The following is a 16894-nucleotide window of genomic DNA, read 5'->3' on the forward strand; positions in this document are numbered from 1 at the left end:
TATGAAGGTAGCTAGATTTTGAATATGTAAGTATGTGGTAAAAAAATCAGACAGTTTTATGTTAATAAAATAAAACGTGTTTCCTCAGCGCCCTCGTTCTGCGCGCGCCACCCTTTCGTCACTATTGTGCGCCGGATGTCACGCTACAACGTGTTGAAGAAAATTTCACGTGTAGGAATTTTCGTCCTGCATCGCTCCACAATCACACTATAATTAGTGTCTGCGGACCTTAAAGTATCCGGTTTATTGGTGAGTATTTGAAGAATCGATGCTGCGATTCGCGCTGCAGCTAAAGAGCGGTTCAGTGGCGATAAGCTTTGAGTTGTAAGGGTATAGTTTTTAAAACTGTGCGGTCAGGTAATGGCTGTGAAACTGGTCACAAGTTTTTAACGAGACTATTTGATAACAGTCTGATCATACATTAATATTTAAACAGTTTAATCCCCAGCAGATGAAGTGGGAGAATTTGTAATAAACGATTTATCATTTGTTATAACCAAACATATTTATTACTGTTTCAACAGTAAAGAGACCCTCTCTGTAACACTACATAATTTAATCACTGCTTATAATTATAAAGAGCATTGGTTGTGTTGAAGCTGAATTTATTGTACTGATGTTGGACGGTTTTCTTTCCCGCAGATCTCCATCCAAAACAGTTTTACTTTTTTTCTTCAATGACGCTCCTCTCTTTCACATATACTGTATTTTTTGTTTTGTCTTAGGGTTTTAAAACACTCTTGCTGTGTTTTCTTTTTCAGACTGTCTGTGTAGAAGGAAATCATGGGTCGGAAGTTGGATCCCTCCAAGAAGTTGAAGAAAGGTCCGGGTAAAAAAACCCGGAAGCAGCAGGGAGCAGAGACAGAGTTGGCCAAGTTTATAACTGATGGTAACTATCCCTTTCCAAGTCAAAAGTTTCTGTTTTGGAGGTTTAGTAAAACACGCTGTCAACATTGTGTTATTTTTTATATTTAACCTTTGCAGAGGACACTGGATCAAAACGTCTCTCAAGTAGAGCCAGAAAAAGGTAAGAGGTGGACTGAGGATGTAACATGACATAAAACAAATGTGTTTACAAGCTCCTAATTTATGTTAAAATGTTTCAGAGCTGCAAAGAGAATCCAGAGTTTGAAAAAGCCCAAAGATGTTGCTGAGGAAAAGCCTAAGAAAGGTAAACAATTAACTTTTGCTCAGTCTGGTCAACGCATGATTTAAATATTTGCCCAGATGCAAGCATGAGATTGTTGTTTTGATGGACCATCCTTCTCCAGTATCATTACAGCTATGTAAGCAGTTGTTTATTATTGATTATCAAAGGCAATTATGGGAATATCGGCAAGGGATAATGGTCCAAGGTGAACAGCCAGACTAAATGTGATTCATAAGCCTTCTATGGAAAAACAAGGATTGAAACATTTTACTTCACCTGGATTGGGGTTTCCGCGGCTCGTTGGCAGCATCTGCTGTTCGTCCTCTTGGGTCTCACCACCTGAAGGAGGGGTCCAAGGGGTTCAGTGCTATGTAGATCAGGAGGTGGCCTTGTTAGTCTAATCCCAAGTTACTGAAACTGGTTTGTTAACCTCAGAATTTTGTTCATGAGTGAAGGGAGACAGGAGCATGAGACTAGCAGAAGTATTGGTGCGTTAGCAGTTATGCAGCTCCTGTACTGGTTTACTGTTGTGTGAGCTTTGGGTAGTGACTGAAAGAATAAGATTGGTGATATAACCAGCAGAAATGAACTCCTTTTGAAGGCTGTCTGGACTCATCCTTAAAGTTCACGGTGAGGAGGTTGGTCATTCAGGAGGGGTTTTGAGTGGAGCCATTATTCCTGCACATGGAAAAAAGCTAGTTGAAGTGGTTAGGGCATCTCACCAGAAAGACTCTTTGGCACCTCCTAAGTGAGTTGTTTCAAGCCCGTTCCACTGGGAAGAGGTCCTGGAGCTATCCAGAGGCTTTTGAGCTTGCATCTCTCGGCTGGCTTGCTAACAGCTTGGTCCAGTTGTCAGTCCACTCACAATCCTGATAGGAAAACCGAAAGGGAATGGAGGGAGGGATGGATGGATATTGATTATTAATGCATCTTGTATGTGTCATGATTTCAGCTCGTGACATTTAAGACCCTTAAATGTCAAGGAAATAAATGAATAAATACACATATATTTACAGTTTTTTCTTTCTTTCTTTCTCCCTAAAGGGTTCACAGATGAGAACAGCAAATGGTTGAAACCGTCAAAGAGGAAGCGCAAGATTGATGAACAAGAAAGTGAGGATGACAGTGATGAACACTGGGAAGAAGAAGATGATGATGAGGAGGAGGAAGAGGAAGAAAAGGTTGTAGAAAAGAAGGGAGGCAAAGACCAGCAGAAGAAGGGTGTAAAAAGAGTGAAAAAAGAGGAGGCCAACGATGATGACGACGACGACAATGATGATGAGGATGAAGGCGATGATGATGATGATGAAGGCGATGATGATGATGATGAAGGCGATGATGATGATGATGATGATGATGACATGGTTGATGACTATGGTGTTCAGGATGACAGCGATGAAGCAGCAGAAGATGACAGTGATGGAGAGGATGTATGTGCTCTTTCTAACCTTTTTTACCCTTTTTAATTATTTTTTTTTTTAGTTTTATTCAGAAGCTGAAACGAAATATTCTTCCAGCCTGGAAATGTGAAGTTTGAAGCCTCATTTTATTAGAAAATTTTCACTTATGAGCTACAAAATCGGGAGAGTATTCTGTTTTCAGTGGCACTAGGCCTTATTACAGTTACATTTTTAAGAGAACATTGTAGCAGAGGCTGGTTAACTTAGAGCTGTTTTTTTGTTTTTTTTTCTACCTCCAGCTTCTTCCCATTGAACGCGCAGCCAAGAAAGAAAAAAAGCAGAAAAAGTCCAAGGCTCCTGATAGTGATGAAGATGACGATGATGAAGAGGATGAAGAGGATGAGGATGATGACGAGGAGGAGGAGGAACAGGAACAGGAATCTGATGCTGACATGGATGAAGAAGATGAACTAAAAACAAACATTGACGAAGAAGATAAATTCAGGCTTCCTAAACCAGAGGAGGGTGAGTTTCTGTGAAGTTTTTGTCTTTTAAAGCAGCAAATGTGCAAAAAGAAATTCTCTGATTTTCTACAATCAAAACTTATTTTTTTGGTCCACATTTTCTAGGACTTCTGCCTCTAGACCTGAAGGCAATCTATCAGCGGATAAAGGACAACATTGACCTCCTGTGCAATTTCTCAACAAAAAGAGAGGAGGGGAAAGACCGAGCAGACTACATCTCACTTCTGAAAAAAGATCTCTGCACCTATTACAGCTACAACGAGTTCCTCATTGAAAAATTTATGGAGCTATTCCCTCTTTCAGAGGTGTGTTTTCTTCCGTGCATGGTTTTGGTTTGTTTTTTTGGGTTTGTTTGTATGTTTTTTCATTAAATCCTGATTTAAAAGAATTCATGGATGCATTGATTTAAACATGCAAGGTCTAGCTGAGAATATCTATTTGACTTCAAACATTATATTTTCCTTCTGCCTTACAGCTGGTTGATTTCCTCGAGGCCAATGAAATTCATAGACCTGTCACTATTCGAACCAATACACTGAAAACAAGGAGGCGGGACCTTGCACAGGTAGGTGCCTGATCTTAAGAGACATGGACAAAATTGGCATTTAGAATGTTTTAACAAGTTAAAATACATAATGTGTGTCATGACTGTTAGCTATTTGGTAGTTTATTGCTTTAAAGATTGTATCTGTTGTGATATAGAATTGTTTTTGTTGAACAAAAATTTGGCAGCCAGGATGAAGAATTCTGTACTTAGGTTGGCATTTTCAGAAGAAGATCTATAGAATATTACATATATATTATATCTATTAATGGATTTACTGTTGATTATGGAGTTAAGAAGCAAAGTCTCACAAGCCTAAAAAGCAGTCATTGACATCTGCCAATGTGATCAGGGAGAAATGTGCATCCCCTGCCTGGTTGATACTTGGTTGCTGGATGTTGGTTGCTAGGTTAAAATCTGTTGCACAGAGGGAGCGGTGCCATAGGCCTCCTATTGAGGGCTGTGGTCACCCTTATTGTGGGAGGGGCCAACTTCTCAAACACTCACCAAGTTGTCATAAAAGGAAAAACTACTTAAATGACAGGAGGAAACTCAAGTCTTTACATATTGAATTCACTTGTTTGTGCTTTTCCTTGTTTAGGCTTTAATCAACAGAGGAGTGAACCTTGATCCACTGGGGAAATGGTCTAAAGTGGGTTTAGTTATCTATGACTCCTCAGTACCTATAGGTAGGTTTCAAAAGTTATGTAAGTGACCAACTTGAGCAATTAAGGATGCTATCTGAGTGTGACTGCAGCTTCTTTACATGTTAACTAGGTGCAACTCCGGAGTATCTGGCCGGTCATTACATGCTCCAAGGAGCCTCCAGCTTTCTGCCAGTCATGGCGCTGTCTCCACAGGAGGGAGAGTTGGTATTGGACATGAGCTCAGCTCCAGGAGGAAAGACTACCTATATCGGTAAGATGTATTGCCTTTATTGCAAATTATGTTGTCATTTCACCCTTAAAAATAGTGGAGTCCTTATGCAGATGTTCTCACCCTTAGCTCAGCTGATGAGAAACACAGGGGTAATAGTGGCTAATGATGCCAATGCTGAAAGACTGAAGAGTGTGGTGGGAAACATCCACCGTCTGGGGGTCACCAACACTGTGGTCTGCAACTATGACGGCAGAGAGTTCCCAAAGGTATCCTGTCTAAATGTGTAGATCACCAATATCTGTGGGGTTAAGCCTTATTACGGTTCCAATGTTTTGACCTGTTGGAATTCTGCTTTAAGGTCATGGGTGGCTTTGATAGAGTGCTGCTTGATGCACCCTGCTCAGGCACAGGAGTCATTGCTAAAGATCCAGCTGTGAAGACGAGCAAGGTAAAAACCAAGAAAGAAACTTTTTCTGTCTTTATATACACACACGTCTGTTTGCTTTAAGTAGTGTGTTAATACTTGTTTCTTTTTGCCCTTCTGTTCACTGACAGGATGAGGTGGATATCAATCGTTGTGCTCACTTGCAGAAAGAATTGATTCTGTCTGCCATCGACTCGGTCAATGCTGATTCCCCATCGGGAGGATATCTGGTCTACTGCACGTGTTCAATAACTGTATGTGGAAACTCTGAATTTCTACCAAATTTATGTACAAACATAGTAAATATCAGACGAGCTTGGTAAGTGATTGCATTTTTTTCAACTAGGTGGAGGAGAATGAATGGGTGGTGGACTACGCTTTAAAGAAAAGAAACGTCAAATTAGTTCCCACAGGACTCGACTTTGGCAAGGAAGGCTTCACCAAGTAAGTTGGATAACCAGTGTTATTATTTTAGGAGCAAGTAAGAAATTGAATAAAACATGAATATTTTCCTTCTTTTAGTTTCAAAAAGTTCAGGTTCCATCCAACTCTGCGACTCACGCGACGATTTTACCCTCACTCCCACAACATGGATGGATTCTTTGTGGCCAAGCTGAAGAAGTTCTCCAACATTATTCCAACTGCACCACCAGGGAATGGTAAGAGTTTTTGTCATAGCTTCATGCCTACGTTTATCATGATATTTTCCCTTTCATCACTAACTAAACATCTGTCTTTGTTGTTGTTGTAGAAGATGAGAAGGCAGAGGCTCCTGAGACGACAGCGGCCACAGAAGCTCCTGAAGAGAAAAGGTCCAAGAGCGACAAGACAAAGAAGACTGTCCTCAACAAGGCAGGCGGCCTGAAGCAAGAAAACAAAGCCAATGGAACAGCAGCAGTCACGAAAAAGGCAATCATCAACTCACAAGGCAAAAAGGAGTTGCATACTGGACCAAAAAAGGCAAAAGTCGCCAAGATGGATGGAGAAACTGTGAAGGGCACAGAAGCCAAGAAGGCAACAGATGGTGGTAAAGCATCAAAAGCTGACACAAAGGACGGAAGCAGGTTTGAGAAAAAGCAGGCCACAAAGAGGAAAACACCCATGAAGGCCAAGAACAGAATGGGGAAGAATAAATTCAACAAGTTGAAGCACATGTTGCAAAAACAATAAAAAAAGTGACAGTGTGTTAAATGCATGTTTGGATTATATTAAAGCTTTGTTACACACCTGGATCCACCTCTGTCTGATGAAGCTGCTCTGTTTGTGCAGCAATTGTGTCAAACGTGATTGTAACATGGCTGCGTGCTGATGATTGGACTCACAAACAATGCTCCTACTAAAGCTGGAGCTTTCTTTTTTTTTTATTTCTGTATACAGATTCAATGCTTTCCATAATCCTGTGAGAAATAAATCTTTTAAGAACATTTAATACTGACCTATGAATCATTCACACACAAAAGAGGCACCTAACTCAAAGGATGAAACAGTGTTGTGTCCAAACATATCAGATTATTCTCAAAAAGCTTGTAGTTAAAAACTTATTTTAGCGCAATGTGCAGTGTGTCCTTAAAAAAAATTTGAGGAAATTGGACAAATGGAGGAGTGGTGGGTATAAAAAAAAATCTACAGCAGATGAACAGTGTTTAAAAGTAATTTTCTTAAAAAACTAACAAATCCAGCAAAGACTTGACTTGGGACCTGAGAGGTCCTTCTGAATCCATCTGTTTGCTGAAGGGGCATCAGAAGTCTCAGCAGTTCTCGACGGCCACCGTTCCATTGTCTAAAGAAGGGAAATGGGGAAAAAGCTGAGGTATGCCAAATTAGACAAGAACTGGACTGAAAATCAGTGGAAACCGGTCTTACAGACTCACAAATCCAAATTTGAAATTTTTGGTTCAGATCATCACCACTTATGTTTACATGTGTTCCAGTAAATTGCTGCATCTATTTCACATTTTCAGAAAATATAAAGAAATTTCCTGTAATATGTGTTGTAATTTCACAAGGTTGTTTCATTTATTTATTTTCATTCAGTCACCTAAAGACGTTTATTTTTTTATTCTTTAGTTGAGATTAACTATAATAACCTTGATAAAAATACAAAAGACCATCTCTAAACGGAGTACATCTTGGACGCTCTTGCATACCTGTTATTGTTTATTACCTATATGATAATTTGAGTATTACACCTGTAATTGGCCGTACTTTGGATGGCAGTTGATTCTTCCTTCGGTGTTGGGTGCGCTCTGGAGATAACCAATCAGATCAGCTCTATCTCGGTCCGGAAGCTGTGTTGTTTACATTTTCCAAGATGGCGGCGGGAATGTATTTGGAGCATTATTTGGACAGTACGTGAATTTGCATGTGTTTCTGACGCATTGAAAAACATTCTTAGTCGTTTTATAGTTTAATTTCTTTGTGTAGTGTATCTCCTGATCAGCTTCAGCGCGGAAGGGAGTGTTCTAACGGTTTTCTAACGGTTAGCGGTTTAGGCTCAGTCTATTTGCTGGAATAGCGCGTCGCAAGGGAGCAAAGAAAGGCTCGCAAGCATCCTGTATTGCCACTACTGGCACAAGTTAAATGCAGTTAGCATTCATAGTCAGCTGTATTTGTGCCACTTGTTGTTTAATGGGGTGCTTGAGAATTTTAAAGCTTAACCGAAAAAGCATCACTTCAGACATTAGATTGAGCTAGCCAGTGTTGTTATTTCATTGTTTCGTGTTGATGTCTTAAAAATCTTTGTTCTCCTGCCTTCCTGCCACACCAGGCATAGAAAACCTGCCCTTCGAGTTGCAGAGGAACTTTAATTTGATGAGGGATCTAGATCAACGCACAGAGGGTAAGCTCAGTGAACACGGATCTTCATTAACCCACAAAACACGGTCCTTAAATGGAGGTAAATGGGTTACCCCCACACAGGGACCCCAACGAAAGTCCGAGGAATCATTAGATTACTAACGAAAAAAAAGCCTTGTTCTTAAAAAAAAAAGCCCCTAATTATTATTATTATTATTATTTGTCTTGTTCTTCTTAACACTTGGATGTATTTTTATTTAGTGCTCTTACATTGACACAGCTCGAACCCTATCTTAATGTGTGATGAGGAGTCACATAATAACATTTTTAAGTCATCTTTATTTAAATATTATTTTTAAACCCCAAAACAAATAAATGATCAAAATAAAATAAATAAAAATAATATTAATAATAATAACAATAATAATTATACAGAGTGAAAACAATTAGGTGTGTTATTATGTATTTATATGTGCTAAGCAAAAACATTTTTAAAGGTTTGGTTGTGGTTAGTGCTGTCTACTTACAGCAAGTAGGTCCTGGGTTTAAATCCAGTTGAAGTCCTTCTGCCTGAAGTTTACATGTTCTCCTCGTACTTGTATGGGTTCTCTCCGGGTGCTTTGACGTCTTCCCACAGTTCAAAGACATGCATGGAGTTAGATTAATTGGTGATTCTAAATTTGTTGTCCGTCTGTCAGTGTTAGCTGTGCAAATAGAAGGGCGAGCTGTGCTGGGTGTATCCTGCTTTTGGCAGCTGGGATAGGCTCAAGCCACCCCAGCAACCAGAAACGGATAAGGAGAAGAAGATGAATGTATAGAACCCAAAAGTTTATTAACATTTTTGAAGCCTTAAGATCATAATTTACTGTTTTAGGTTGCTGGTTTTATGCTTGTTAAATAAGAAAACTGAATATCCAATTGTGTTATTTTCAAAAACATTTTGACTTATTTGTGTGAGGTATTAAAATTATCTTTGTAATTACAGACAGCATTGTTTAGAAGTTCTTCTCATCTTTTTTTTTTTAATTATCTTTTTTATTTTTGTTTAGATCTTAAAGGTCAGATAGACTCTCTGGCTAAAGAATACACTGCCAATGCCCGGACTCTCTCCTCTGAGCAAAAGCTGTCCATACTGAGGCAGATCCAGCAGTCATACAGTAAATGCAAGGAGTTTGGAGATGACAAGGTGCAGCTGGCCATGCAGACCTATGAAATGGTTGGTATCTTAGAAAATAAACATATTTTAGACACATGTTTATTGGGAGAAAATAACTTGAAAAATACACTGCCCTGTATTTAAGTAAGCATGTATTTAAGTAAGCATGGCCTGAATTTTGTGTAGGTGGATAAACACATCAGACGTCTGGACACGGATCTGGCTCGGTTTGAGGCTGACCTGAAGGAAAAGCAAATCGAGAGCACAGACTATGATTCCACCTCTAGTAAGGGGAAGAAAGGTGGGTTAACACTGTATTTGCCCACAGTTATGTGCTCAGTTAAGTAAATCCAAACTCAATATAATGCGTGTCTTGCATGCTTTTGTAATCCCAGGAGATTCCAGGCAAAAGGAGAAGAAGGCAGCTAAAACGAGGTCTAAAGTGAAGAGTTCAGATGAAGACAGCAGTCCTAAGAGTGCACAGAAGAAAGTGAAACTCCTTCAGCCGTACGTTGTACATTGTTTTGCTTTTGATGGTCTCGTCATTGTTGTTTTTTTTCCTTTTAAGTTAGTGTCATACTCTTTTTCTCACATACAACATTTTTTAATCATCAGAGGAGAATTCAACAGCCCTTCTTCCAACTTTGGGAACGTGCACCCATCCGATGTGCTGGATATGCCAGTGGACCCCAACGAGCCCACCTACTGCCTATGTCATCAGGTCTCCTATGGCGAGATGATCGGCTGTGACAACACTGATGTGAGTTTTGTATTAAAATGCCCTCTTACACTCAATCAGAGGACACATGAGATTGGTATGGACATTTACATTTAATGTTGATGAATGTGTGTTGTCGTTTGTACAGTGAACCTGCTTAGAAAATTATAAAATTTGAAAGGGTACATGGTTCAGAGCACAAGTAATGATTCAGTAAAAGGACTAGATGTTATAGTCCCTGATAATGCATTTCTTTGAATGGAGAGAATCTTGAGGAAAGGCAGCCCAGGAACTTTACCAGCAACACATATCGTTGTGTGCCTCAACTTTTTTGTATTGTATTGTATCTTTATTTCAGACATATACAGAAAAAAAAACAACTTTCGGTCTTTTACCCAAGCAAATCTGCAATTTTTTGGTAGATTAGAGATCTGATCTAGATTATCATATTAAGATTTGGGACACATCGTCAGTAGTGGACCTTGGATTCATCAGGTGTTTCGCCCATTATCACTAGACACCCTCGTCCAATGAGGGCCTACCAGGGTTGCTCAGGCCACGGAGTGTGTCACTAGTTTATGTTAAATTGTTATTTCTCTTCTTCTTTCTTCTGTTTAGTTTTCTACAGTTTATTTTCTCCTATCTATTCACTGCAACTGAGAAATAATACTTACCTCTTTAGCATTTATGGAGCCTCACTTCTTCAAAGGGATAGAAAAGGTGATAGAGAGAAGTAAGAGAAAAGGGACAAGATAGGAGAGAGCAGAGAGGAGAGCCGGAAGGGGGGCGCACGATCTGGCTTCCCACACCTCCCTGCCGGATCGGGCTGTACGCTCTTCCTCCCTACTGCCTCCTAGAAAAGGGAAGAAGAGCGGAATATTTTCTTTTCTCTCACGGTTAGCTGGACTGCCTTAGCTGCCCAAGTGAAGTCAGCCCTTTTTAACTGGTCCTCTCAGCAGTGTTAGCTAATTCTCTTATAGCCTGTCGTTGTGCCTGTCTGATCCCAATCTCTCTAAGCAGTTTTGCTGTTGTACTGGCAACAAAGCCCCTGCACCCCAATTCCACCGGGCGCACCTTGATCTTCCAACTTCTGTCCTCTGCTTCAGCTGCCAAGTTGGCATACTGCAGCTTCTTACGCTCAAATGCTTCCTCGATTGCTTCCTCCTATGGTACCGTCAGCTCAATGACGTACGCAAGTTTTTGGGAGTTAGACCAAACGATAAGGTCTGGTCGCAGAGCACAACCAAATCAATTTTATAACCCACTTCAAGTGTCATAATATAAAGGCAAATCATACAGAGTAACAGAAACAAGAACTGGTGTTCTGAACGCTTTATATATTTTCTGGTGTTTTCTGGCTCTTTTCACTGGAGAAAAGAGCATTTCTGTGTAAACACACAAAGGAGGCTGGACCACAGAGAGTCTTGGGATGCTTTCTTTGCAGTTGCTTCATTTAGCTTGTGACAGTTGTCTTTTGGCATAAGATGAAATGTCCCTTTTTATTGTCTTTACTGAACTTGAGAGGGAGATGTCCGGTTGTTTGGGTTCAATGTGCTGTCCTTATCCACATATCCACTGATCCCATTTTGTTTGGCAATAACAAAATTAAATATATTAATGATTGCCCACTTTTATTTGAGTTTTGTTCTGCTGTTTCAATACGAACCAAATTAAAAGAGGTTTGGTTATAGTGAAATACTCACACACATCCCTCTGATGTCCTCGGAACCACCAAACACAGGGAAACAGTTTTTTTTTTCATTTAGTACTTATGGTCGGTATATTTTTAAGTTGCCGGCAGTTACATGTGTTTGTTTTAACCAGTTACAGTATGTCAGGGTTCGTACGGGTGCTTGAAATCCTTGAAAATGCTTGAATTTTAATGTTGTCTTTTCAAGGTTCGAAAAGTGCTTGAATTTCAGATGTGGTGCTTAAAAGTGCTTGAAAGTGTAACTGTATTTCATTCACCACAAATAACTATCTGATTGAACAGTTTTCTTATCAGATAGAGAAATAAAATGAGTCGCAAAATTTCCCCGCCTGGCTGCCTTGTGTCTGTTTCAATATGTGACCCCGCCCCTCCCTCGGACAGTCGGGGATGTGTGCGCTAACATACCTGTTGGTCGTTGTTTTAATGAGTGTTTGATGGAAAACAACAATGGCGGAGTTTGCGCTCTCCAGTCGCATAATAGGTGAGTCCTAGTAAATAATTTTCCAGTACGTGTACGTTACACATGCTATTTTTAAAAAATTATGATTATTATTTTGCTAGCTATCAAACTCGCTGGAGAAATGATTGAAACGCACTGAGTGTGATGCAGTATGGCAGCGCTATTATGGAATATGCTGTGAACTTAGCTAACATTACTTAGCAGTCATATGAGTTAATTTACTCAAGTGAAAGCTTTAAACATTAGCCTGATACATAACTAGCTAACTTGGCTTTCTGGTTAACCCTCTGGGGTCGACAGACCCAGAGTCTCCATTTCAACTTGGGTCGAACGTGCGGACTTCAAACTATATACCAGTGTTTAAATTGTGTTGATAGGCCACGTAAAACCGATGTTTTTTGTTTTTAATAAAACAGTGGCGTTTACTCCGGGAAGAAACTGTAAAAACGGCCTTTTCTAAGGAGAGCGCTAGCAAACACGCTTTGATTGTGAGTGAAAAACAACAGTCATTGGTGAAAAAAGAAAAAACACTCCTTCCCTATTGGTGGAAAAATGTACCACGTCGACCAATCAAAAAAAATGATATGGCAACATGTGGCATTTGGTTGTTTGGGAAGAGAGGGAAGTTTTAGGAGTGAGCGAAAGAGAGAGAGAGACAGTTTTGATACATGAGAAATTTGTGAGGTTTACCGTGTTTGGAGTCTCATGTTAGTGTGTTGTCTTGTGTAGTTAGTGTGTAGTGTAGTCGTTGTTTTGTTTTGTGTGTCAGTTCTACTAGTGAATGTGACAGTAGCTGCAAAAAAGCCACCAAAGGCAGATTGCAGTGTAAACGCTGTGTGACACACCTGCTGTCAGACCTGCAGGTTTATCCCTGTGCTGTTCTCATCTGTGTTATAGTGGACACAAACTATTTTTTGGAGTTGCATAAATAATTTTTGTGCCTTCTTATTTGATGCAGAACACCTGATTGTTCTGTAAATAGTTTGAAATGGTTATATAAAAAACATCTCAGCCTTGGCTGCATTTTTAGGTAAATAGTACCATATAACTTTGTTGTTTGCAAAACCTGTGCATATTTTTAAAAATGTTCAATTTCTATTTGCATTTCAAGTTATGAAAATGATTCGTTAAACATGCCTGTGGTTTTTGCAGTCAAAAATATCACTTTCTACTCGTATTTTAAATTTTGTCTGAATTTAGATAAATTGTGCTGATACAGTTTGTCAAAATGAGAAAATAACAGATTGGCAAGATAAACAGTTTTTAAAGTTGAAATATAGAGGCCAAATCAAAAGTAGTCAAAAACGGCCAATTATACCCTGGACCCCAGCTTTTTGGAGTATTTGGAAAAAATGGTAATATCCATATGGTCACAAAGAATAGCCACTTGTTTCTGTGCCATCAAAGTTCCCCGGCTTTCATTCAAAATGTGTTTATCTTCAGCACCTGCACATTAAACTACTTAAAACTCATACATGTCTTCAAGCTCACACCGAGACCTGTGGGGCACAATCAGCCACTGAGACAGTACACACATTTATATGTGTATTTGTATATGAATAGGGATGGGTATCGTTTAGGTTTTATCCGATACCGGTGCCAAATCGGTACTTTTGAAACGGTGCCGGTGCTCAAACGGTGCTCAAACTGGTGCTTAAAGAATGGAGAACACAAAATTTGTCCAAAAACCTCTCATGTTCAGCTGGTTTTTTTTGTAAAAAGATAACAATGTTAGCCTTTTCTGCAGCTATGGGGCATATATGGTATCACTCTTGGCTGGAAGCAGTGCTTAAACAATGGAAAAAACACAAACTTTATCCAAAAACCTCTCATGTTTAGCCGTTTCCCTCTTTTTCTTTGGTCATTTTAGCCTTTTTGGCCAGGGTGAAGGGAGTATCTGCCATCAAACAAGAAGACAGCCGCACGTAGCTATGATGATGTTTGCTAGTTCACTTTACCTGCATTAATGTAATAACGTGGTTAGCCTACTCAACGTAAATTACACACGAACAACATTAAGCTACTCACGCAGAGAAGAATGGCTGCTGCTGCCATCATCATCCTCATCATTTCTGCAACTCTGGTAGGGCTAGGGGCCAGGACTCTCCTCTTCGCGTTTTTGGGGATGTTGCTAACTCCGGGTCCGATAACAGGCACCACACCCGCAGTAGATGTGCTCGGTGTGAGGTCTCACAGCAAGCTATCAAGTACGGCGCATTTCTCGGCTTTTAAAAAAAACGCTATGCGTCGCCAGGTTTTTCATCGGATTTGAGGTGTTACCTCCTTTGACAGTATCACAGTATCAGCTTAAAGCACTTGTTGCAGGCTGCTGAGTTTGCATATTTTGCTGTGAAGTACAGCCAGACTTTTGACCGCTTCGCCTTGGGCATTTTTAATCTGTAGCTCTGCTCTAAAAGAAGGTACGTACCGGGACCCGCCTACTATCCTCGGAAACGTAAAATGATTGGCTAGAAGTGTATCACAGCTCAGGAAAAAAAAAGCACCGAAATAAAGCACTGAAATGTGCGCTGCTTTTCGGTCTGGTTACTACCGTTTATGTCAAATGGCACCGGATACCGGTACCCATCCCTATATATGAATATTTCATACTTTAAGGCTGCCTGTTTATTTAAGGGAGATGAACAAAATACATTGGAATTGTACATAATAATATCACAGATGATAAATTCAATAGATTTTAAGTAGATGCTTGTGCATTCTTAAAGTCTTATATGTTGAATTGAACTATGTTATCTGAAAAGCTTGAAAAGGGACCTTGAAAGTGCTTAAAAAGTGCTTGAATTTGACCCTGAAAAAGGCGTATGAACCCTGGTATGTGGAAAGCTTTTTTTTTTTCCAAGATGTCTGGTCTTGTCAGTTTTTAGCTTATTCTACAGGGGAAGAATGTTCATAATCAGACACATCAAGGAAAGGAGCATAGAAAAGAGAAGAAAATGAGGCTGCATTAAAAAAATACAGCAGCTGCTTTAGTAGTTTATACCCAGCCAATGACAGCAACTCAATGCATGTAGCTAAAAGTGCTTGCTCATAGGGGGTCATATGATTGTTGGGTTTTTCTCTGTATCTATGAAGCGCCTTGAGGCGACTTATGTTGTGATTTGGCGCTATATAAATAAAATTGAATTGAATTGAATATGGTCAAGGACCTGCTGAAGTTCCATCTGAGCATCAGAATGTGGAAGAAAGTTGAATTAAGTGATTTGGAATGTGACATCATCACCATCGTGGAGCTTCATGGATATGCAGCTGACAAATCTGCAGCAACTGTGTGACGCTATCATGTCATTTCGGACCAAAATCTCTGAGAACGTAATCAATACCTTGTCTTTGTGCCACAAAGAACTAAGCAGCTCTGACGGCAAAAAGAGGTCTAACTTGGTACTAGCAAGGCGTACCTATTAAAGTGTCTGGTGAGTGCACATTTATGCAATAAAGGCAAAGCCAGAGGATTGTGGAAAGTGGTTTAATATGTAGTAAATCACCTTCTAGTTCTAATTTCCTGTTACTTATTTGCTTATAATGGCGTTTTAAGTGGATGGAGCCCTGCTATTATCAGATTTAAAGAGCCATCTGTACATCTTAACAAAGGAAGAGAGGTTGCATTTGGAAGTGAGTAAATGACAGTTTGTCCCTTTGTGACATTTAATAAAGCACACAAAATGTGGTACCTTCACTGGTCCCTTTAATGAAGGAATGATATTATTTATTTTAATATCAATAAATACCATCCACATATCAAAAAAGGTCACGACAGTATAATTGTATCATACAGAGCTGACTCTGCGAGCATTAAATCAGATTAATAATAAAAAATAGAAGCTGAAATGGTATTATGTGTCTGTTATACTTTATAAAGTGCATGTACAGGCTCTCTCTTACATACATTTCCAAGATGCTAACCATAAATTAAGGTGCTGCAGCCCCGTGCCTCGCTGTGTGGATAAGGTCACAGATGGCAGTGTGACTGATTTATTAGCAGAAGCCACACTGTGAATATTACATGTGATGGCTCTTTTTGAACAGATTGTTCTCCATCATGTGTTCTAGAAAAATTTGATTTTTGTCTGTCCCAACTGCTTCATTTGCACAACACTTACCAGTATTTTGTCTGTTTTTGTTTTTTTCCAGTGCTCCATTGAGTGGTTCCATTTCGCATGTGTGGGGCTGACAACCAAACCGAGAGGCAAATGGTAAACAAAACTAAAAGAAATTGAGACTGTGATCTAATTTCACAAATGTGTTCAATAAGAGTGTTGAAAGTGTGCACCCTCACCACTCTTCATTTATGCTATGCAGGTACTGTCCACGGTGCTCTCAGGACAGAAAGAGGAAGTGAGAACAAATGGTTGTCCTGGAACGAAACACGGACTCTGATCAGATGGAAAATGAGAAGAATATTTCTTCATTAGTTACTAGAACTTTTTGTTTCTCATCTTCCTTAACATTTGGTGCTTTTTAAATTTTGGTTTACGTACTTGCCTTGGTCTGATGCAGAGTGTTTGAAGGAGCCAAGTGTTACAAATGTATTTAAATTTTTTTTTGGTTTTTTTTTTGGTTTTTTTTTGTTTTTTTTAATGGTTAACACTAATTTTGAGTTTTTGTTGTTACCTTTGGTGCTCTTTTTGTGACTTTTTTTTTTTTTTTTTTTACATTTTATTTTCTGAGTGATTAATAAACACTATAACTGCCCATAATGGTATGACATTTGAATTTTCCACGATACTCTATACCGTATTCACATGTACAACTACAAAATTATATTTTCTTCCAAAAAAAAAAAAAAGACCATGGATGATTTGATGCTTTGTCATATGGTTAGTTTCTTGTGCTTAGCCTTGGAACACTAGTTTAATTTTTCGATATAAGAAGAGGGCAAATTACAAAAAAAAAAAATGCTGCACCTTGACAGTATTAGTCACCTGTGGTAGTGAATTGAACCATTTCATTTTAACATTTGACTGAGTGCTGCATAGGAAGTAAGAATTTTTTTTTAAAGTATTGTCATTTCTGTAGCTGAAATATTGGTACCGGGGAGAGGGGGTGATTGTGTTTCAATCATTTGAATACAGCTACTACCTCAAAAACCTTTTCTCTGTCCTTTGTGTGTCTCT

At 39.3% G+C, this 16894-nt stretch overlaps 2 protein-coding genes and 2 long non-coding RNA genes across 6 annotated transcripts; 2 read left to right on the forward strand and 2 right to left on the reverse strand.

The window, feature by feature from the left end:
• Positions 1-116: 116 nt before the first annotated feature.
• nop2 (NOP2 nucleolar protein homolog (yeast)) lies at positions 117-6345 on the forward strand. 3 transcript variants are annotated; one of them, XM_040030026.1, is made up of 17 exons: positions 117-249; positions 762-889; positions 985-1027; positions 1107-1171; positions 2195-2433; positions 2467-2580; positions 2850-3075; positions 3180-3379; positions 3550-3639; positions 4220-4307; positions 4396-4536; positions 4624-4763; positions 4856-4945; positions 5053-5175; positions 5268-5365; positions 5444-5580; positions 5673-6345. In XM_040030026.1, exons 2-17 carry the CDS (start codon positions 784-786, stop codon positions 6089-6091), a joined length of 2319 nt encoding a protein of 772 aa, XP_039885960.1. In that variant the 5' UTR covers positions 117-249; positions 762-783; the 3' UTR covers positions 6092-6345. The 3 variants fall into 3 exon arrangements, with proteins under 3 accessions (XP_039885960.1, XP_039885958.1, XP_039885959.1); XM_040030024.1 differs by having other exon boundaries at positions 2195-2580; XM_040030025.1 differs by lacking the exon at positions 117-249 and having other exon boundaries at positions 589-889; positions 2195-2580.
• On the reverse strand, positions 6285-8441 carry LOC120732447. Its single transcript, XR_005695580.1, has 2 exons — positions 8245-8441; positions 6285-6701 (listed from the first exon to the last, which is right to left on the reverse strand). It is a non-coding gene; the product is annotated as an uncharacterized LOC120732447 (long non-coding RNA).
• ing4 (inhibitor of growth family, member 4) lies at positions 7140-16717 on the forward strand. The gene is made up of 8 exons (XM_040030053.1): positions 7140-7269; positions 7689-7760; positions 8767-8933; positions 9060-9174; positions 9269-9380; positions 9489-9633; positions 15912-15973; positions 16080-16717. The coding sequence occupies exons 1-8, from the start codon at positions 7233-7235 to the stop codon at positions 16117-16119; spliced, it is 750 nt and encodes a 249-aa protein (XP_039885987.1). The 5' UTR covers positions 7140-7232; the 3' UTR covers positions 16120-16717.
• LOC120732448 lies at positions 11424-12132 on the reverse strand. The gene is made up of 2 exons (XR_005695581.1): positions 12017-12132; positions 11424-11707 (listed from the first exon to the last, which is right to left on the reverse strand). It is a non-coding gene; the product is annotated as an uncharacterized LOC120732448 (long non-coding RNA).
• Positions 16718-16894: the final 177 nt, after the last annotated feature.

This window comes from Simochromis diagramma, unplaced genomic scaffold (genome assembly GCF_900408965.1).
Source record: "Simochromis diagramma unplaced genomic scaffold, fSimDia1.1 OVJJ01000361.1, whole genome shotgun sequence".
NCBI lineage: Eukaryota > Metazoa > Chordata > Actinopteri > Cichliformes > Cichlidae > Simochromis > Simochromis diagramma.